The sequence below is a fragment of the Xiphophorus hellerii genome, chromosome 15 (genome assembly GCF_003331165.1).
Source record: "Xiphophorus hellerii strain 12219 chromosome 15, Xiphophorus_hellerii-4.1, whole genome shotgun sequence".
Taxonomy (NCBI): Eukaryota; Metazoa; Chordata; class Actinopteri; order Cyprinodontiformes; family Poeciliidae; genus Xiphophorus; species Xiphophorus hellerii.
Genome location: NC_045686.1, coordinates 6269922 through 6294099, shown reverse-complemented (window position 1 = coordinate 6294099; position 24178 = coordinate 6269922). Strand labels below are relative to the sequence as shown.

At 36.9% G+C, this 24178-nt stretch overlaps 1 protein-coding gene across 1 annotated transcript in view; it reads right to left on the bottom strand.

Moving 5' to 3' along the window:
• akap12b (A kinase (PRKA) anchor protein 12b) overlaps nt 1-24178 on the bottom strand; it is a 46090-nt gene that overhangs the window by 15973 nt on the left and 5939 nt on the right. Inside the window, exon 2 of the mRNA XM_032585871.1 lies at nt 6829-6904. Coding sequence (XP_032441762.1) covers nt 6829-6904 — 76 coding nt within the window. The remainder of the gene's footprint in view (nt 1-6828; nt 6905-24178) is intronic.

Sequence of the window (24178 nt, the reverse complement as noted above, 5' to 3'; positions counted from 1 at the left end):
TCTTGACATCATCACTTCCTCTTCCTGCTGCTCATTTCCTACTGTTACGGTCATGCACTGTGCACAGTTTCATTCAGGGGACATGAATTACCCGATGTAGCGCGATAAGAAGAACAGTACAGCTGTGACGTCTAAGTAAAGCGACAGAAAACATTGTTTACAGCTCCTATTGTTGAAAGAGAAGCTAATGCTTCCACCAGCTTGCACGCAATTCTCTGAAAACACAAAGTGGTTCTGCTTTCTCATAGAAACCAAAAACATAAAGCTTAAAATTTCGTCCAGCAGCTCTTTCACCGAACCATGTTCTGCAAGAATTTGCCATCTGTTACACACATCCTCGCTTTCTTTTGCATTCTTGAGATATCTGCATCAGTAATTTGGCCTTCCAGTTGTTGTTAGGCATCATCCTGTCCTTTAGCATGCTGGCACGTACAAATGGTAAACCGGAGATGTGCACTTTGAGGGTCCCTGAAGGACGTTAGCTTATACAAATGAGTGAGTATAAATTAACGAGATGATTCCCAACTTTTAGGTTAAAATTACAGGTTGCAGTTGAATAAACTAATCTTTAAATTTGATCTAATAATACTTGAATAAAGAGAGTGGTAAAATTGGCTAGTTTCCAGACACAACCTTGTAGCAACCACCTCAGTTTTGTCCATGAGGTAAAAATCATATCTAGCTTGGAGTGTCACAGTGGCGGCTGCACTGGTAATGAAGGGGGAGAAGGAGGGGTCCGCCACATTCTTGGTCCATTCTCTAAAATCCTCCATATGCCTGGGGGAGGTTAGGAGTTAAGGTTAGAGATTAGGTTCCCTGATGCCGGGACAGATGAGAGAGGAGCGCCTGAGGAGACGAGTGGGTCCTGAAGACGGGCGGGGCGGGGGAAAAGTTGGACAGTCTTGGTGGGAGGAGTTTTAATTTATTTTATTTGACATGAAAACTTTGAGATTGGTAATGTGACTGAACAGGATACACATGTTCACAGCTTTTATTTTCTCACATCCAGCTAAACTTTCCAACTAAATGTGGAATCAATACAGTTTGCTACACTGTCACCACCATGGTCGGCTGCCAGGATAGTGTTCATTTTATGGCAGTACAGCTTAGAAAACTTTTATAGTCATTAGTTTTCACCTCCCATAGTTGGTACTTTACTCAGTCTCGTCCTTATTGTGGAATCATGAACTCTGACCTTAGCTAAGGAAAGTGAGCCCTGCAGTGCTTTGGATGTTTTCTTTGGTGACCTACTGGATGAGTTGTAGATGCTCTTTTAAAGTAATATTAGTATTCATACAAAGGTTTACCTCTGTTTGGTGTTTTTTCCATTTGATCATGTCTCTCACTGTGGTTTGCTGGAGCAGAAAATCTTAGAAACTGGTTTGCAACTCTTCCCAGACAGAGAGTTTTTTTAATCTGTTCTTGATTTTCCTTTGAGTACAGCATTATGTTTTTTTAGTCTGTTTCGGCAAAAAGTTCTATTTAAGTTACTTCTTGTTTATGGTACTAAAAAGGCCTTAATGTGGCTCATGAAATGGAGCTCAGATTTGCCAAATATTTGGTTAACATAACTTAATTTAGCAATTTTCAAGAGAAAAGCTAAGAATCCATTTGTTGTTTTTTGTTGTTTTTTTTAGATTTCACAAATGAAAGTTGTGTTTTTTGAAACAAATGATATAAAAATAATTTCTTCTAGATGTGTCCCATCTATGTAAGATCTTTCACTCATCCCCCAGTTAAACATGAGGTCAACGTTTAGTAACATAGTTATTTATTGGAAGATGCTACCAACGTAAAAGCGGTGGGTGTAAAAATAAGTTTATAATTCGATTTCCTTCTTTGAACTTGAAAATATACTTTACTGTTGTTCTTCTTTTACTTTTGCTTTAAATTAATTTATTGTGTTCAACTTTGTTTAATCTTTTATTACACTATTTTTAATAAAGTCAAACATCAAGAATGCACAAAATGAATGTGAAAAGGTTTTATAAAGCAGAAAATGTGTTGAAAAGAAAATCCCTGTTCAGTGTCAGAGCGAAAGTGTCTAAGATGTTGAACAGGCTTCCTTTATAAAATTATAAAACAGACTACTTGAGCTGTGTTTAGATAAATCTTCCTGTCCAGTCCACTTAGAAGTTGAACGTTTCTAATTGTTACTTACGTATGTACTAACTTACTGTGGGTGTGTCTTTAAAAGCACTCACTTAAACTGAACCTCTGCCTGGAGAACAAATATCTTAAGAGACTAAGAGGCTTTCAGGGATTCTGATGCTGTCCTGTTGCGTCTCTTCCTTTTCCTGAAGAGAAAAGTAATTTCACGTCTATTGAACGGAACATCATCTGAGAGCACCTACATCACAGGTCACAAACTATTCCCTCTGGTGGGGTAAACAGCAAGAGAATGTCGCAGGCTGGAATGCAACAGCAATGTGGGCAGAAATTCAAGAGGAGCGATCCAGTGGCTGGATTGTGTTATAAACCCGAAGCCTCGTACACTGAGATCAGACGGAGCTTAAGTGAAGGGAGAGGTCCCTTCCACAGGCATGATGAACATCTTGGCAACATAACTGTAGAGGCCCCAGAGGAGCACTGAAATCAGTCAGACTTGAAATTAAATCATATCCACCCATAAGACAGATCCACATGTTGTATTTATAATAAACTAAAACTTCTTCATAAGCATGTACTAGGTGAAAAAATGCAGCGTGTCAAGAGCTGCACAGACTTTTAAATCCTTTTTAAAAACCTGCCTTTATTTATTTGCTTATGGCTCTATTTTAACCATTTTCCTGAGATACGTGTTTAATTTATTTATAAGGTTACTCTGTCTACATTTAATTGTTTTGTTTTATTGTTGTTGAAAATGGATAATTGCTGATTGAAACATTGTTCCTAACTGTTTAAATTGTGTGTGCTAAAAAAAAAAACTAACTTGACTTGAACTACCTCTGTATCCATGGCGATGCATTTTTGTCGTATCATTTAGGATTTTATACCAGAAAACAACCGAACGACTAAATATTTCCCTAACTTATGTATTATAAGATGCAAACATAAACATAGGCAGAATTATTTCAAATTACTAGATAGAAAACATGTTTTGAAAACATTTTCAGTCCATTATGTTACAAGTTTGTTTGATAATTTTATTGTATACATAAAGTATCTGGACGATAAAAGATAATCAAATGCATGAGCCACACCCATTTATTTCCATGTCTAGTTTTACTGCCGGTGAAAACACCATCAGACTCGTTATCTCCCAGTGAAGCTGTCCAGAAATGTGGGTTGCTTTTTTAAATCTGTGACCCAACCTGGAGCCTGCGTCAGCACTCTTGCCAGCGAGTGACATCATCTCTGATGTCATCCTTTGAGTCCCCACTGCATCTGCAGCTGCAGCTGCGTACGCCCACACCCTGCTAAAAACCAGCAACCTAAAGGGAAATGTTGTTAACACAAAGGCTCAAAGTCAACATCAACACTGAGCTCTAATTGGTACCAGTCAAATTAGATTGGAAAAGACAAAAAGGAAAAAATGAGAAAAAATGGTTTTATTTTGGCAGATGGTCATGTATTATACATCTTCTTTTGATTTAGTCTGCAGGACCGGTACTTTTGCGGTGATGTAATATGTGACTGCATCATTTATATGTTCCCCCCCTTCCCCCCCCCCATTTCTCAATCTATTTTTACCTCTCCTGATTTTTGCCTTTTGCTTTTTGCATGCATCTACCTCCTCACAGTGCCTGGTCCTGAATCTAATATTTATGCACTTCCATTTTGTCAATCTTACTTTAAACCAAGCACTCTCAACTCTTTTTTTCTTCAGAATGAGTTTGAACTGATTTTCAGCTTTGGCTCTGACAGTGAGTGACAACTTGATGCAGCTTTTTTGACCCATGTGCAAAACATCACCCTGAACACACCTACAGCATGGTAAAACAAAGTGATGTTGGGAACAAGCTGATGGGGGTTTGCTTTTCTGTAGTAAAAACAGGTAAACTAGTTGTTGATAGTTGACTAGGAGCACCCACTTTGAGTTACAATGAAGTTGTTCAGATCAAGAAAAAAAAAATCTAATTAGGAATGTGGGTAACACTTTATTTGAAGGGGTGTGCGTAAGACTGACAATACACTGTCATGAATCATTATGACTGTTGACATAACCATTGGTAAATAATGACACGTTTAATGCAAAGTTGTACTAAAACTTGTATTAAAAGTCCATTAAAAGTTTGAACTTTGAATTAAAAGTGTCATTATGTACCGACTTAAACTTTATGACAACAGTCATAACCTTTCATGAAGACTTCTTCTTATTCATAACTGGTGTTGTGTCATGTTCATGACGGTATTATGTCAGTCTTATGGACAGCCCTTCAAATGAAGAGTTACCAGAAAGGGTGTCAAGATTTCAAAATTGGTGTTCAAAAAGTAAAAGGCGTTTTTTAAAGCTACAATTTGCAGACTACGTTTTGTTAAAATATAAGAAAATCATGTTATGTAAAATACTTTGAAGTTTGTGGATGTGACATAGAGAATGTCTTTTTAAGCGTTTGATCCCATTTGCTAGAAACTGAAACTTAAAATGCACATATGCGCCTTTAGGAGAGTCCAAAAACAAACCGTCCTTATCGATACTGCCTCAAACCTGTTTGTCAGGCTGTTGCTTTTGGTGAGCGCAGTTTCACATCAGGGCTGGCCCCCCAAACTGTAAACACCCTGGTGTACCTGAGCGAGCGCAGATTACAGCTGTGTGTTTGCATACATGTCAGCCTTTTGATGTGAATCCTGCCTTTTGTTGTTGTGTGTTTTTTTTGCCGTTATCAGACAGATTCCTCTCCGCTTCCTGTCTCCCACTATGAGCTCCTGTCTTTATCAGGCAGGACAAGAGAGCGGTGGTGGGATGTCAAAGCCCTCCATATATTTCGGTCTCTATCTTCCCTCATTGTGTGTCTCCTTTCCTCTCACTCCCCTGCATTCCTCCAAGGCCTTGAAGGCCTTTCACAACTTCATGAGTCTTATGTTTTTGTCTCCTCACATGTTATCCTTGGTTTATTGGAAGAGAAGAGAAAGATTAGAAGGAAAATTCCGAAGACATTTCACAACATGTTTTAAATTTCAATCTTTCCATGAGGCCATGTGACTCACTTCAAACACATAATTTTTTTTTTAATTAGGGGAAAAACTCATGTTAGGGCATCAAGATGGATGAAATCTGAAATATTTGCCACCCACACTGTCTTTAGCTGATAATCCATCTTTTCTTTTTTTCCTGAAAGCCTCACGAAACGTTCTTATTATTGTATTATTGTTGCTGATAGCTATGATCGGTTCATTTCTTTGCTAACTTGTACCATCATTTTGTGACCAGCCACAACAATTTTGTCCCAAATTGCTTCCCTTTTGTAACCATAAAGAAATAATTTCAGACTCATGTACCTTTCCCTTTACTTATCTGAGGTTTTTCTTTTCCTAGTTAAATATTTTCAGGAATTATAAAGAAAATTGCTAGAAAAGTTACAATTTGGATCAGATAGCATTTGCTGAGTTTTAAAACATAGCCTTATATAATATATGGTGTTATGTTATTTATTACCTTTCTGTAAGTCAATATCCTTGCAGTAAACAACTAGTAATATAATAAATGGGTTATCGAAGCGGGTAAAGTTTTCAAGGTGGGTATGAAATGTTTTGTCTCTTCTTTGTACCTGAAAGATTCAGTCAAAAGGACAGAAAGCACAAAAAGGCGACAGATTAGAGTGAGCAGCACCAGTACTGAGCTGCCTGTTCTTCCAAGACCTTTTTTTTTCTCCATAATTTTAAAAACTGTATTTCTCAAAAATGATAAGAGCTCTCAATTTTAAAATTTGTGTTGCATCTTTAGTCCATTCTGCATTTAGGAAAAACTCAAAGCAAGCTCTTTCAAATAAATTGGGTTTGTTTCTGCATGTCCTTTTTCGCTTTCTTCTGTTTTCTATACCTTCAATTTCACAGATTTAGCAACGATACAACACCAGAGGAGTCACTGAATTACTCCCCGCTCCTCCTTCTGTTGGGTTTCTCCGTGAACAGACAAAATCACTTCATTAAAAAGCTTAATAAACAGGTTATTTGACAGCGCAGTGTGTGACATATGTCTGTGTTTTAAGTTGGATAGGGTTACTCCTTCTCCTGGGTCAGAGCAGATTATGAAGTGCACAGGTTGCTTTGTCCGGGGCCCGGGTCAAGGCCTGCTAAATATTTAGGGAAGCCGTACACACCCCTGCAGCCCTCCCAGACCAGGGGAGACAGGACAGAAACAGAAAACAAAATAAATAAATGAAGCTTTAGAGATAGCCGTGCACGGCAGGGGATGGCTTGAGCGGCTTGGTGCACACGTGAATTTAAGCAGATATACAATCGCGTCATTGCTTTCCAAGATTTAGTGAAGGAAAAGCATATGTTTTGCATAATCTATCATACTAAACTAGGAAATGTGTTGTAAAGGTGATAACTTGATGGCGCTAAAGGAATGAAATGTAGATGAAAATATGTTGGAATGCCTACATATGTGGGTCTGTGTGTGTCCATGTAGGTGTCCTCCAAAGTGTTGACAAATGGATTAGTTTAGGATCAGCGCCGGATCACGCAGAGCCACGAAGACATCTGCAGACAAGGAATTCTCACACAGGCTGAAAGCCGACCCCACACAAACACGCTTCCTCCAGCCACCGCTAAAGACACACACTACAAGATCCCAGACGCAGACACACACAACCACCGTCACTTTTTCAACGCACCGGCCGCAGGAGCGGCAACTGAAAGCAAACACACAATCACACACACCTTCTGCTAGTGTGTTGTCCTCCGAGTGTCCATTCAGACTGGTCAAACTGGAGATTTGTCCATTTTTCTCCAAAGGCTGAAAGAAAAACAAAAGAAGAACAGAAAAATGATATAAAAATCAATAATAAACAATAAATATGCACATTTTGAAAAGCTTAAAGTTAAACTTTGATATTAAGCAACATAAAAAAAAAAAATTTTCCATCAGGCTTAAGCATACAGCCAGTGTTGGCTCAAAGACAACCGATCCACACACCGCTCTAACTTCTCATACAAAAACATCTATCTGTTACAAAGAAAATGCACTCCTATTAAGAACGACAAATTAATTTGCTTTCATTGCAGAATCTCCAAGCCCACTAGTAAAATGTGTTAAAAAAAAAAACTTTCTTTTTTGAAAGAGTCGCTAGCCATTCTTTATGAAAAAGCCATTAAATTGGCAACACTATGCAACCCAACGTTCAGCAACAAATATGCCCTCCTCATATATAAGATGTCATAAACTTTGCAATAATAAACTATTTATTTGCCTTTCTGATGGTTAATATCTCACTAGAGCACATTTCCTCAGTGTTAAACTGTTATGAACGGAAGAGAAATATGTTACCATCTTGTATTACTGCTAGTGGTTAGCAGCACAGATAAATCATTTATCCAGCTATTGAAACAAACATATTGTAGTTCAATTTCTATTGCAACAACAAAGTTTTATTGGACTTGCTTCTCACGTCTGGCTGATGTCTGCTGTTTCGCAGTGAAGCAACAGAGTTGAGGTTTCTTAATGAATCCTTCCTTTCTGAAACCTTTTGGCTACATTAAACAAGTGTCAGCAAATATATTACAGGCCTATAAACAAGCTACTAAAATAATCAGCCAACACATTACAACAAAGATAAACATGCAATGTATTGTGAATCCGTATACACCACCATGCTGGTCAAAAACTTTTCTTTTCTCTCCTTTTCTGTCAAGACATAAAAATTTGACAGAATTTGTTTGAACTGCCAAAATCAAAGTTTTCTTTTCCACTTATCTTATAACAGAACAATTAAGAGTAAATCAAATCTTTAGTTTTGTCCACATAATATGAGATTCAAAGTGTCAACCCACTCCGCTGAGAAACCACAGTGCCAAAATCCTGTAAGGCCGAGAGTGAGGCCACATGTTTTTCAAATCAATTTTTTCCATGTAAAAAAAAAAACATTTCAACTTTGATAAAAATCCCAAAATGCAGAAATACCAAGTCGGGGTCATTTATTTGCAAAATGTCCACATTAATACTCACAGAAAGGCACGTGAGTCATTAGTAGTGAATGCTTCTTTTGATTTTCTTTACCGTAGTTTACCTTATATTTAACCTTTCCAATTCAGGACTTGGCTTCAGAATCAGGAACATTTTACTATTTTGACAACAGTATTAGAAGTCATTTGTAGCATGTCCTAAAACAAGAATGCCAGGAAACCATGAACACACCAAAGATTTTTTTTCTCTTAAAATTCTTCATTTAGAAAGAAAAAATATTTAAAAGTCAACCCAAAGGTCAAATAACATTTCTCAAATGTTTTTACATAATAAACAAGGAAGCATATCTTTAAAAGCGAAATAAATTCGGCAAACATTATCCTCCGACTTAAAGAAGTTATTTTACATTCCAGTACTGTGACCATCCCACTAAGTTCGTTTTATATTCTCCTGTGTAAAAATAGTAATCTCTTTATACTCTGACAAACAAACTCCTCCAGAAGACAAAGCTGTATCTCTAACAAGTTTCATTCTGTAACAGGAAATACATGTTTAAACAATTTTATTACACAATTTCCATTGTATCTGACCACCCAGAACATTTGGTTTAATAAACCATAACGACATAAACTGATGAGTTTACATGTATTTGAATTCAGATGAAATAAACATTATCCAGTGTGTTTATTTACCAGGCTTTTCTTAATATGTTTGATTGTAAATATTATAATAATGAAGCATTCCGAGGTTTCGTGTGTTTCAGATTAGGATGTTATTGCTCCTTCATATCTACATGTTTGTTTTATTCTTGCTATAAACACTCGTGATGATCCTGTAGCTGTTAATAAATCATGAAAGGTTGTCAAGTTCACACTTAAATAAAGGAAATATTGTAAGTATAATGAGCAAGTGTGTTAATAGGTAAACAACACACCCTGGATCGTAAGACCTTTTATCTGGTCTTATATCCAGGACCTGGCTGAGTTTTTCTGGTGCATCTTCAGCTTACAGCAGGACAAAAGCAGGCAGCTCTAAGCCTTTTGTGTGTCACAGCCAGGGGGTTGAGTAAGCCAGGGCCCCCACACCGAGGTGCTAATATAACTAATGGACAAGTTAGGCTCTGTTCCCAGCAGCCTGGGACAGGCTAGGAAAAAAAGACGCCCACAATCTGAACATACAGGAACTAAAGAGTGAAAAACAAAAATGGAAAAGGAGAATGCTGACAAAAATGTGGTTTTGCAAAAACTGAAGCAATCCACCCTTTTAATTTGGCTCACTTTTACAACATTTCAGATAAATCCGGATTGGTTTACATTGTGCTGTGATTAGCTAAGCTACTCTGACTCCTACGGACTATGATTGATTGGACGTGAAATCAGATCACTGCATCTAATTTTGTTGCTGGCTGGTTGTTCTCACCCAGCTAGCTTTACCAAAATGGAAAGCTTCACTGCGAGGCTTTAGCACAATGCAACTACTTCATCGCTCATGCTGTCACTTAGCTAAAAGGTTTGATCCATCTAGAAACATGGCATCTCATCTGATATGTGAGTGCAACATTTGTCTGACTTCAGCTGAAGAAAGAAGAAAGGACTGGAAAACTTGGACTAACCTGACAAATTGCATAACAGTCATTACACTAGCAAAGTCTGCTCCATCAAATTAGCAACATGCAGGCTACAGATTCCTCATGGCATCATTTGCAACTCCTGCACAAGGATTCCAAAAGGACTTACTGAGACTTACTATTTCTCTTTACTGAGAAATAGTTTGTTTTAATTGGAAAAGAATAAACACAAAAATAAACACAAAAAATGTTCATGGCTGGACCAGATCAAACTTCTACGTATTTTAAAGGGGATTTGTTGGAGTTCATTCATTTTCGTCTCTGTGCTCCACCGGTTTCATGACCCGACCAGAACCCCGAGTGTAAATTGCCTTGAGAAATAATGAGATTTGGTTATATATAAAATCAGGCTTTAATGCCGAAAAATGATCAAATGTTACAAGGCTAAAAGAGATGGAGGAAAAGATAGAACCTACAACAGATCTATCATACAAAATTCACATTTTGCATGTTTTTGTTCTTCCATTTGGGTTTCCCAAGCACTTAAAAACAATCCACCCAGCTGTTTTTTGGCAATAAATTATTGTTTTTTGGTGTTAACCTTTTCAAAAACACCAGAAACGTAGCGTCACAAATTAGCACTGCCCATCACCTAGCAACCCCAGTGAAGCCCACCGTGTTACCTAGCAACACCCAGCAGCACTCTCCCAACCACCTAACAACTCCAAGCTGAGGTCCAGTTTGGTCAGCTGGTTTTAGCCCTGTCTGCACTGTACAATGGCTGCTGGAAAAGACAAGTGTTTTGTTGTTGACTTGCCATCCAGAAACTACTTGCTGCATTCTTGTTGGTTGTACCTTCGACTCCACTTCTGCTTTTCAAAGAAGTATAGTTGTATAATTATGCATCCGTTAGCAGCCATTTTCAGGTATGAGTGTTAATCGTTGTAATCTGTTGATGACAATGACAAATAAATCTTATCTTATCTTATCTTATCTTAAAGTTGAGTTGGGGAGCGTGGCCGTGATCAGCTTATTTGGATTTAAAGTGACAGGAGTCCCTAAAGCAGGCAGAACTGACTAGACAAAAATCTCATTATATGCCAAGAATTTTGTGCAATGTAACGAACATGTTTTGCATGGCCTTTAGACCTTTAGGCCTTTCCTAGAGGAAATATAATAGGTCACCTTCAATATCTGTATTGAATAATTAAAAAAAAAGCTAACATGTTTTGGAGCTTGGAGGAGATTTGGTGTCTGGGAGCCATCTAAGCTGACCTCCAGACCTGCGGCAACCCCACCCTCATCTTCTCACTCATGGTTGGCATTCCCGGCATTCCCTGTCCTCCTTGCTGAAATTCCAAAGACCCTCCAACACCTGACTCCACCAAATGTTCACCTCTGCCCCCTTAGTTAGCCTGTCACTAAGTCATGTAGGCAACATTTTGATGAGTTCTGACCAATGGAGGCAAATGCCACAAGTGTTACTCATGTGACGTCGGTGCATCACAATCCTGTCTTTGAGTCCATCGCTTTCCAAATAAAAGTTATCAAAAAAATTAATTGGTTAAGATCCTTAGTTTTACACCATTGGCGGAGGTTTTCTATATCATAACACCAGGCTGAATTGGTTGTAAAACTAACAAAGTCAGTTTACACTAAATTCCTTGACTGAAATCATGAACTTTCACTGCCAGTTGTGCATTTTTTGATGTCTGCCTGGTCACCATGGTCTGCCACAAAGACCTAAACACAGACTCCGTCGTGCAGAAACAGCAGAGACGACTGGTCACATAACAAAACATCTGACTGAGAAAACAGCATGAACAAAAAAACAAACGGCTTGTTTTCATCCTCTCTAATTGTCGGTGTAATGTGATCAGAGTTAATTTAGACTGCTGGGTTTTTTGTCTGGGAATAGTTTTTTACTGGTTTTGCTGTGTGTATTGGGAACAGGCAGACTGAGGCTAACAATAACACTTTAAAGTCTGGGTGTTCTTTATATGTTACATCAGCACATTTTTTTTCAACAAATATAACACAAATTAAGTCAAACAAAAAGATGAAAATATTAAATGCGAGACATACTTTAAATTAAAGTTGAAATCTCTTTATTTGCACATGCAAATGCGTTGGGAACACTGAACAGTTTATTCAAAACATGAAGAAGGTTGTATCAAATTTTGCTGTTAGAATACAAAAAGGGAGGCAAAAGTTATGTTAGTCCATAAAACAAACAAAAAAACAAACAAACACACTTTTAGAAACTCAAAAAAAAAAATAGAAATCTACTGCAGATTGAATATTTTCCTCTCCTGTGTCACTGAGCAATATTTAGTTGATTGTGTGAACTGCTTCATGTCTGTGTCGGTTTGCTTTTGTTCCACTACATTAACTACAAAGTCATTTTCAATTAAAAATATGGTTTTCTACCAAAAACAGTGATGTTAGGCTGTTGATATTTTGATCAAAATTATATCTGGCCTACATGAATGTGCATGTTTGCTTTCAGTGTTTGCTGGTGATAACAAAAGTAGTCAAATTTACCATCTCTTATTATTCTCCTTAATGCTCAAACAAAAATAACAACAAAGTAATTATGCATTTTATGGCAACCTGAAAAACAAATATGGTGAATATTTAGCTTAATAATCCATTGAGATGATCTGATTAGGGCGTGTGGGTCATTTGCCATCTTATATTTGCAGTTTAATTCTTTACAATTTGGTCTTTTGAGGATGTAAAAGGAAATGAAACCTGTGGGATGCATTTCTACCACCATGCTTCATTTTGTACTCAAACATTTAATACCAGCTCTGAAAAGTGATGATTTAATTTCATTCTTTTATCTATAGTAAAAAATGAGGCGATACGTTTACTCACTTACTGGTTTTGGCTTGATTTCGAGTTCTAATCCTGCATATTTCACAGGTAGGTTTGGATGAAATCGCAGTGCTTGAAATAAGAGTATAAAGCAGAAAAGTGGAGAATTAGTAGATTAAAGCTGTTTGTCACTATTTTAGGTCTTCATCTTTCTTCTGGAGTTACCTTCTGTCACAACTCGATGGCGATTAACCAGAAAGAAATTATTTCATTTCAACCTTTTGCATTATTTCATTTTAACCTCTGCAAGGTGAAATGACTGAATTTCTCTATTTTATAGATTACTTAGGTCATATTTAAGAAAGTATGTGCACCCTGTCATTATCAAAGTAACTGTGGCCAAAGCTAAAAGCATTAGGCAAAGTTAAAGCTATCTGGTTGTGGACTTTGAGTAAAACCTCAATGTTAAAGGTCAGCTGTAAAGAGATTTAATTTCCTCCTTTGCTGTTTTTCCGTAGACTTCTCTGGTTAACTTTACACCCTTGTTTTTATCTTTGATTCCTGTTTTGTCTCATCTGCCTCTTTTATTTCCAAGAACGTAGAAAACCTGCTGCTTTCTAATTCACCTGGTAAAGGTCAGCAGCGGATATTTATGTCCTTTAAACCAAACGCCATGTGAAGGGAGTTAGTTATAAGGAGGTTGACACAGGCGGAAAGTTACGTCTTAAACTTTTGATTCTTTTTACAGCAGCAAAGCATTTATTTTTAATATCTACTTAAACAAAAACCAAATTTAATAGTGTCCATGACGTAAATTCTACAGAATAATTCCAAAACCTTTCAGCAATATGTGCAATTGATTCAAATACAGACAGAAACAGCATGAAACTGTTTGGTTTAAATGTGGTTTCACTTATTTTTGTAGTTCAACAGAGATTTATGCAGTGATTTAACATCATGATGGGTCTGCGTAAATTTTATATCCTGTACCACATAGTAATGTTTTCAATCTGACCAATAAATCTGCTCTAAATGTCCATCAGTAATGAAGTGGAAACAGCTGGTATGGATTCACTTCATCTGGCAGACATGGTCATTTTATTATCAGGCAGTATAAGCGCTGCTGAGCAGGAAAAATGCTATTTAATGCTCTGACGTTTTAAGTTGCACAGAGATTCTTCAGCTGTCTAAGTGGGGAAAAAAATGGATTGTAGATCAGAAACATTAGCTATCATGTTCCAGCTATCCAAACAGGGACATGTGCACATCCAGGCAATCTTGTAGCAGGAGATAACAAGCTTGAAGACTTTCAGCAGCGCAATACTTATTTTGTGACAGTTAACCTCCCAACCTCTGACCTCCAAGGCGTTCTTAGAGTTTGAGAGCAGACAAAAGGAGGATGAGAGTGCTGGAGGGAGTGTCCAGGAAAACTGGGAGAGAGGGGAGATAACAGGAAAGTAGAGGATGATTGAAGGGAGGAGGGGACAGATGGAAGAAAAGAAAAAGAAGAACCTAAGAGGAAACAAATTACAAAACTTTTTACACTTTTGGTTGGCATTTTTGTTTGTCTCCATGCTGGAAAACCTGCATCTGTGCACTTTTCCCACATTCCAATTTCGATCGCAAAGATCAAAAATGGTACCACAACTGCAGAGAACTGATCTAGAAACTCTTGTTTATTTCCATCTCTCAGTAGAAGATGCCACTGATGGGATAATACTTCTACACTGTAGGGGGGCCAGCGAAGGAAGAGTTCATTCACAAATGTCATCAGAACAGAGTGAATTTCACCAATGCAAACATTTGAAAACTGATGCATCTAGATTTGATCTGAAGACGGGAACCAAACATGGTTGATCAACTGAACTGCTGCAAAGTACTACAAATGTGTTACTCTTCCGTAAAATTTTTACTCTCATCTTTTACTATCATTCATTGACAAAAACCGTTTAGTAACTAGTTAGTAATGAGAATCAACTTTGGCTTTCTGTGTATTTCTGGTCTAATTTCTAGTGCCAATATCTAAGTACACTTAAAATAAGACAAAACTAGCTTACAAGAAACTTTTCAGCACGATATAGGAGATTGTTTGAAGTCAATAACTCTTTAATATTGATGAAAAAGTACCAGCTATAAGTGAAATAATCTGCCAGTGGAACAAGACATTTTGGCTTGTAATACGGGAAAAATATCTTGTTCCACTCGCAGATCATTTTGCGCAGAACCGCTTGCAGCAGTGCTTGTTGTCTGGAATGCAGTATTCTCCACCCAGCTGAGTTTGCATCACCTGTAGAGAAAGTTTGTATGACTTCACTTCTGGAGAATGTCGAACAATTCAATATAAAGTTAAACAACTGTGTTCTGAGTCAGACTGTGCCTGCATTTTTCAGCTTCTACTCTTCATGTGGCTAAAGACTGTCTTTGTTTATGATTGGGATTTTTTTTTTCCTTTTGTTCCTCTCTAGTTCTAGTAAAGCCACTGTTTAATATCATGGATCCCATCATTACCCACTACTTTTTCAGTGGGTAATGATGCACATATGGCTTGGTAAGCAGCTGCATGTGTGCTCCTGCCTCTTAAAACCTACAGTTATGTCTTGGGGCTTTCTTGGCAAACCAACACCATCTACATCTCGTCTATCCGGTCGTCCTCTCCTTCTCTCTCTCTTCATGGCTCTTCACCTCTGTTGCCCCAAGTCCATTATCCCTGACCCCAACATTCACTACATACCAAAGATCAAAGCCTAACAAGACCCCCGAAGAACACTCTCACTGTTTCCACAACCCATTAACTCTGCTCAGGTGCAGAGTACCTGCACAGATGAGCGAGTGTGTGCACAACATCTGGCACGTTTATGTGTCTCTGCACTGAATCAGGAAATCTGAAGGAGTCTACAATCGTCTTCAAAACATTTTAAAGCCATTTGCAATTTGGCGTTGTTCATGTTGCTGCTGTCAGACAGACTTTTCACATATCTATAGATAAGATGACAGTTTGAACAAATCAACATGCTCCTTGTTATACTTTGCATAGCAGATGTGTCAGTAAAGCCCAGGCAGATGTGGGGATATAACAAAAAACAACAATTGATGGAGGTACAAGGTTTTCACCCAAAAGGGATGAAATGTTGGTTATAAAATGAACATTAAAAGCTATTTGTATAAACAAAGCCAAAATGATCAATTCCTCTGTAAGATTTAGGGTTAAAGTAATAGTTGTCATACTTGATTCTGATTAATATGAAGAAGCCCAGTCAGACTCCTAGTAACAGAGGATTTAATTGCTATAATGCCAATAAATATTTTTCCATTTATTGAGAATGGTATTAATCATTTTCACCATGAATGTTCTAAAATTTTTTAGATATATGGATAAAATTACTACTACTTTCAAGAAATATCTATAATTTCCTATCAAAAAGAAACTTTAAAGAAATTTAACTCTACCTGAGGTATGAATAATTCTGGACTTAACTATATATATATATATATATATTAATATATATATATAAAAATAAGCTTACATTATGATACAAAATCCATGTTATGATAAATAGTTACTTTTACCATGGTGGAAAAATGGATAAAAACCACCATTTGGATGTTGTGACATGAGGTCTAGTTATATCAAACATGAGGTTAAATCATATTTAGTATGAAAAATTACTTTGAGGACACGACTGGATTTTTAAAGTGGTTTATGGTATGATTTTTTTTTTCATGAGAAAATCAGAAAACCTCACAGTTGTACCTCCATGTACCTCCAACTGTGTTTCTGCTACAGCTATTCGTACGGGGAGATAATCCTCCAGGGATCAACAGTACTGGAAGTGTACTGGAAGTACTCATAAATTAAAAGCAGCTTTAAAATTTTTACACATGGAAATAAATCTCATGATTGGCTGTGTCCAAGTTGTCGTTGGAACAGTTTTATTATATTTTTAGTAGACTGACTAATGGGCATTTGAGTTATATTGATGACAACAGATCAAGTAGATGCACTGAAGTAAGAGGAGTCTGGATGCTCAATAAGAGAGAGGTAAAAGTGTTCAATCCCGAAACAAGCTCGTCTATTCATTAATTAATGTACATTAATGCTTCATCACTTATTTACCTTAAACAGCAAATTAAATACCAGTAAAGCTGCAGGCACAAACTTGGAGCAAATGAGTGGCACACAAATATTGAATTAATTTATTTCTATAGATCCACTGAGATACTAAGTGGTAACTGGAATCAAAACCATTTTTACTTTTTTTTTGTCAGAAACTCAAAAATGTTTTGTTTTTTTCAACCAGTGAACGCACCATAGCGAAGAAAAAGCAGTCAGCTGTAAAAACACGTTTCCTGTGGACAATTTTTAATCTCAGTGAGGTGTTGAAACACAAAGTTAGAGGAAAAACCCTGAGAGTAAAGACTTTCAGTGGATAACAGGAAGGAAGTTGGGTCTCTATTAGCTTTAAATCTCTTATCAAACACACTTGATTTTTGAAATATTTGGCAGCCTTTCAGGGTTTCAATACTCCGCATTGTATGAGAGAAGAAAACTTTCCATGTTTATCCAAAACAAGCCCCCCAACAATCACAAAAGTTTGTGATTAAAATAAGTGATGCTGCGTAAATTAAATATTAAATACCATTTAAACTGTAAGAATTGATTAGAAAAGAGTGAGCATAAAATGCAATAAATTTAACACACTTACAGCTCTGTGATCTACTATATCTCAGAACTGCAAGCTAAACAAGTCTCTCTGTGTGACTGTCAGCTGTATTTAATTTCCGGTTCGCATACTGAAGATGTTGTGAGAAGAGAATCTAATTGACAAATTACAAAATGAGTCGGACAAAATTAAGTCACAGAGCTAAATCAGTGTTGCTCTGGTTGCTTCAGTGAGGCAGAAAGACCAAACTGAACACACACCAAAACGGTGAGTGACAATAAAGCTGTCAGCTCTCACACCTGTTGCCATTTTAGGACGAACCGTTCGACCTACATCAGTGCATCACTAAACCTTTAACCCCTTGTTCCTTTACCTCCCACAATCTGTCTGTTTTTCCTCGGCCTGCACAGCCTTCATCTGTGCGGCTGCTACACTTGAACAGCAAACGGAGCCAAACAACAGCAACAAACAAACAGCCGTGGCGCAGCAAAGACCCCCCAGGACAAGATCGCAATCAGGCCACTCTGGCCAGGCTTTGACCCCCAGGGGCCAGCCTCTCTAACTGGGTTGAAAAAGCAAACCTCGGCTCTCTTCTGACCCTCCTGTCAAGAATCTCTAAATATTTCAAAGCTCAGATAAGCATCTATACTCGACAGCCACATACGGGAGAGGACGACGGCAGCGCCGAGTGTTTCTAGAAAAGACACAGACACCATAAACATGATTTTAATTAGTGAGGCACTTAAATCAGTCTTTGTTGTTTTATGGCTTTTGGCTTTAAATTACTCCTAAATTATTGGTCTATTAATATGCGAGTGCTTTATCCAAGTTTTGGGGGGGAAAAAACAACATTCAGGGTCAAATATCTGATCTCGGGACCTCTTGGTTTTTGACTGAACCTGGAAGGATGGGTTTCCAATGTCACATTTTTCAGGATAAAGTGTTTTTTCAGAGAGACAGCACATAAGTCTTGAGTAGTAAATTGCACCAATATTTAAAAGGATGAGCATAAAAATGCTTAAAATATTTTAATGCAAATCTTGAAGTAGACATCTTTAGTATTTACAGCAAAAGTATCCATATCTCTTGAACTGTTCTGCAATATGTCATGTTACAACCAGAATTTTTTTTGTATATATTATTGATATTTTACATGATAAATCAATACAAAGTAGTGCAAAATCACAAACATCTAAACGTTGACATTTCTGGCAATAAAATAGCCCAAACTTTGTCAAATTGGCCAGATTGCCTGAGGAGTGTCTGTGAAGTTTCAAGTTGTGAGAGCAATTCTCAAATTAAAAAGTTATAAAACATAAATATGCTGCATGTTTAGGGTCATTGTGCTAACCTCTTCCCCAATTTTTTTGCAGTCTGTAGAATCGTCAAGGTTAGGATGATACTTCTTCCACCACCATACTGTTAGGGCATCACTAGGGCAACTGTTTGATTTGCACTTTAGTCAGGTTTATAAGAGTAAACAGGGCTGAAAAAAAGAAAATAACTTTCCTTGTAATACTTATTTTGTTATTCTGCCACATAAATCTTCTTAAACTAGACTGAAATTTGCATTTAATTGAAAAAAAAAGGTTTAATGGGCTGGGAAGACTTTTAAAGTATTGTAATGTGATCGTCTTGTGCAGCTGTTACTACAACAAAACGTCTATGATAACTAGCAGCTGTACATCTGAAGGACTTTAGATCAGAACAGCTTTATCTCTGGTACTTTACAGTCTGCAATATTTCTATGTGTTGGACTTCTCCGGTTTCAAAACGTTATCATTATTTTCCTAGCAACATTCTTTTGCAGAACATGCAGCTTCATGCTGACCACATTTTTATCTGTTACCTGACTGAAAAACTCCAAATAAAATCACAGCCACGCCTTGATCCATATGCCAATTCTTTTTAAAACAGTAGGTTAAAAACAATATAAGAAACTAGCATCTTATTTTCCTGTATTGCAATCAGCCCCTTGCTGCTGTCCCTCTGTCTTTAAGTTAAGCTGCACTATTAAGTGGCTGCTTTAAATTTAAAAAGTTTCAAGTGTCAATTATATTTTGTTTAAACCAAAAAACATTTCTTATTCTTGGAGTTGCATTGTCATAATAGAGCTTAGGCTAGAGTTGAAATCCCAACTTGAGATTCTAAGTCCAGTATGCATACAATAAAAAAGCAAAATAATTAGATTCCTAAGTCAAGTGTCTTTCACTAATGGTGGTTCAAGATACTGTTCTAAGTAGAGCTAGAAGATTGTTTTATGTCAGCCTCTACACAATTTGTAGAAAATGTTAGGAATATTTGTAATTTTTTCCTGGAGATGAGAGCGAAAGGAGTGAAATTCCTGACTCTTGCCACATCAACTCCCCTGCGGAAGTCTGCGGAGAACGGCTTAATTATTTGAAGCCCACGTGGAACGTCACATAAAAACGTTCACCTCTTGCTGCTCAAGGTGGAACACTGTGAAATTTGTGATGTTTTTGGGAACATTATTTTGTCTTCATATCCTGGTGATTATTTACAGATGTTGCTGTTGCTCCCACTATTAATCTCCAAACATAGTTTTGCACCAAAAATCTCACACGGACTGTGAGCCATGATTTATCAAACCATGCTGCAACAGAAACAATCATCTCTATATTTGGATGTATGCTAATGGAAACCATCAATACAACAAACTATGTTGGTATACAGTACATATATAAAAGAGGACTAACAACTGAGCTATGGGGTACACCAGAATTAATTTTTCAAGACAATCTCTTACCACACAACACACTGTTCATGATCACAAGAGCAAAATACACTTTTTTTTTTAGCTCTCATTTACATTTTGATGTGCACTTTGAGTCTCTTGGAATACAGAAAAGTTTAATCTAGTCTCTCAGGGTGCTGCGCAGATATCTTTCTATTCTGTTTGGGTCATATTTTTAAAGTCGTTCAGTTGTCTCTATTTCCTATTATATTTTTGTGTCTATTACATCACAGTATTTGTTAGGTGAATCCACCATTTTTATTCCGTAGTCCAAGTTCAGGGACACTGAAGCTACAAGTGGATAAGTCAAAATGGTTGTTTGGTTGTTGAGTGCATTAACCCTCATCGTTCATTATGATGCAAAAATGGCTGAACTTGCAAGAACGGAGCTTTCTGTGACCTTCGCAGAGCGTGAAATGCCTCATTCGCTTTTAAAGAGACGGCACCAAAACAAGTTGCTCTTCAAACCAGTCAAAACTCGACTTAGAAAAAAAAAATGTTTCATTTTATCTGACCAAAAATATTATGGCTTCAAGTCTCAATAAAACATTTAGCATTATCTGTTTAATAATGAGGATGAAAACCTCATTTCTAAGGATGTCAGTAATGTTTCTACAAAACTCTGGGAAATGCACACAAAAAATTTACATGACAAATGAGGTGTTCCGGATTTTAAAGAAATGATCGCACTCTCTCTCTCACTCCAAATGAACATAATAAAAGCCGGCAGCCATGTTGTAACAACAGCCATGACGTAAATACATTCAGAGCTGAACCCCAGTGCACCAGCTGCGCTATAAAAAACACGACTCCGTGTTTGTCCTTGAAATGCTCCGACTCGCATAAAGACACACAGTTACCAAAAATACACACCCACACACACAGTGACTCATGGCTTCATCTCTCAGTGTGTTCTCGACATGAAGCATCAGGACCAAAGCTGATGAAAAATGGATGAACAAAAATGAGCAGCTGAGAGGAAGGCTGCAAGAGACCTGAAGGAGTGCAACAAAAAGACGGAGTGAAGAGGGGACTCAATCTTTCCCCATGAAAACTCTCCATCAATTCAGGATAATCCTCTTTTAGAAGGCATTGAAGGCTTTGCAACAAAAAAGTAATGATTATTTGTTCGAATGTATGGAAAAGATTGGGTTTCATTAAAATATTTAGTTGTTATATATCTCTATTACTCCTATCATAAACCCACTGAAGTCTTGCTGATTATAAATTACATACCAACACTGTATCAGATTCTGGGTACGTAAAACAAACAAAATGTTCTTCAAAACATAGATTTTGTGTATTCAAGGTCATGGTTGAAATTTTGTAAAGAATAAAATATAGTAAGTGCACATGAAGTCCTGACCATTGGACGTAAAGTTGCAGAAAAAAAAAAAACAGTGAGAGGCAGCAAAGAAAGAGGAGGAGGAAAAATGTTTTCATTTGCAAGAAATCAGACTGTAATATGTTAGGTAAAAGTTGAAGACATGTATTTATTTTGCCTTTTTTCCACTCAACCGCTGTACCTTGATTTAACTTTATGTGTGAAATGGGTCAAAGCTGTTTTTTTAACAACAATTTGATAGACATCAGGTGCATAAACCAGTATTAACTTTCAAATGTAAAGCGAACACATTGTATTTGTTAAACTGTACCAATGAATAGTATTTATAAATAGACATTTTAGCATCTCTTTTTGGTATCTAAAAGAATAGAGCAGTTCATTTAAATTTCTGAAAGATAGTGGCCCTTCAGGTTTTATCCTTTACAAGACAGGAATTTCTCAGTAAAAGTTAGAGTACTCATCACTGAAAGCTTTTTTTCTAAGAAGGGTCGATACTCGGCCCATTACTAGTTTTTAGATTTTTCCCTGAAATCATATTTTTCAAAAACTCTGTTTCATGCAGACAGACATTGTAATAGCCTGAAATTGCCTATGTTTGGAGCGGATCAATGTAAATATTTGTTTAATTAGATGATACACCTGACACGCCAATAATGTGTGAGATACATCCAGTCCCTTTTTGAAGCGTTTTTCCTGGAGTCACTCTGTGGACATTGACGAAAACAACTGTCTTCTGAAGAAAAACCTGGAGAAGTGAACCATCTTTCATTGGGAGACAATGCTTTTTTGTTAGCTGTGAGAATATAAAAAAGTTTAAGCTTTTAAATTGAATACAAGACATTATCGTAAACTGCGGTCATGCAATTCAAATTAAAGACAAGTTAAAGCAGGACACATAATGTGTTTACCACCTTTCATGTAAAGATCATCTCGGGTGAGGTTAAATTTTTAATCTTATTAAAATGTTCATACTTTTTTATGCTAAAAACACAGGATGAGCAGAACACATACAGGCTCGTTCTAATGCATTTACATGCTTTATGTTAAGTGAATTTGTGTCATAAATTTTACATTTTAGCTTAGACTACAGCCCATTGCAAAGGTATTTAAACATCGTAAATTTCTCTACAATGTTTTCATATTACAACAATTTAACTCATTGTATTTTACATGAATTTTAGGACTGTTGTTGTGCCGTTTTATTTGTAGCCTGAATTGCTCTGTATTCAGCTCCATTCAGCTTCCTGTCAACTCTGACCAGTTTCCCTGATCCTGCTGAAGAAAAGCATCTTCACAGCATGATGCTGCCACCACCATGTCGCAGGGTGATGTGCAGTTTAAGTTTTCCACCATCTAGCTTTAAGATTTTCTTTCCATAATGCGTTTCATTTGACAAATATCCACTGTTATGTGTTGGTTCACTATATAAAATCCAAGGCATATATCAGGGCTGGACAATAAATCAATAACAATATGTATGGCAATAGACATGTGATCAATATCAATACATAATACATACGATGGAATATTCAGTTGGTTTTTTTTTTACTTTATTTATTCTACTTTGAAGATTGCAAGATTTTAACATCAACATTGTTAATGTTTGTAGATATTCTTTTCTAACATATTTTTATAATGTCATATTTGTCATTGTGCTAAAAATCCTCTATGTGTGTTAATGTTACTTGTTTGAAATAAAGTTTTTTTTTAAATTATTTTTTTTCTTCAATATTTAATATATTCAGTGAATTCTGATCCAGAACCACACAGCATTCTGGGAGATGTAGGCAGAGGGAAGGCTTTAGCTGCTCAACTTCTCACGGCAAGTTAAGCTAGGTTGGTGGAATCAACTAACTCACTCGCTCACTCTTTGGTTACCTAGCAACAACCTGCTGGGTGGCCAGCAGTTTCAAGTTCCAATAACTTTGGTTACCTAGCAACAACCTGTTGAGTAACTGCCACAGCAGCTATATGGTTCACCTCTGTGTCTCATAAGTGCTTACAAATAAAATAAAATAAAACAACAACGAGGAGTAAAAACTGTGGACAAACCAGCATACATTCACTTTTTTCAATGATCTATAAAACACACATACAGAAATGTATCATAATAAACAATTCACTGTGATAAATTCTCAAAAAACACTACTACAGTTGATTTTACACAATATTTTGAGTCCATTATTGAGAGAATTGACTTAAACTTTGCCTCGCTGTAAATTTTGATGTTTAATTAAGCTTGGCTAACATCCTGGGAACACACATTCACTTCATGGCAAAACGAAGCAGCAAAGAAGCACTGTTATGTAATAACTTCCAAGTCATTGTAGTATTTAGTGTTGACCTGTGGATTCATTATCAGAGCTGAGTGTCGGGGACAGGGCAGAAGACGGGAACAAAAGAGCTCTGGGTTTTTTTCATATCCTCAGAAAGACGCCAGTTTTTACAGTTATTGAGCTGTGAGTGAATCTGAAAGCAGGAAGAAAAGAAAGCTCTCCTTAATACAGACTGATTAGCCACTTCCTGTTTCTCTTAAAGCACAGCTAGAAAAAAAACTGTCTTGATTAGCAAGATTAGCTTTTTGGGCAAAAACAAAGTCATCTTGTTGTACTGCAGCTTTGGGACGGACTGACTGTTACTTTTGTTAAATTCAATTAACATTATGTTATTATGCTGTTTTTCAACTTTAGGAAGTTTTGTTGCTGCTGAGGAGTTTTAGTTTGTTAATCCCAATGCTAGAATCAAAATAGCCTGATTTTAATTTGTTTTTCAGGATTCTGCATTTTAAATGAATTAATTGCTTATCTGCTAGGCTGCCCCTCTTCTATACGTTCCACGTCACTGATGTAGTAATCTCTGTCATCAGGCTTTTTACTTTAATTTGACTAATTTGGTTAGGTAAAATTGGTTGAACTCTCCCAACCCACGAAGGGGCACTGGTTTAATCAGCTGGAGAAGT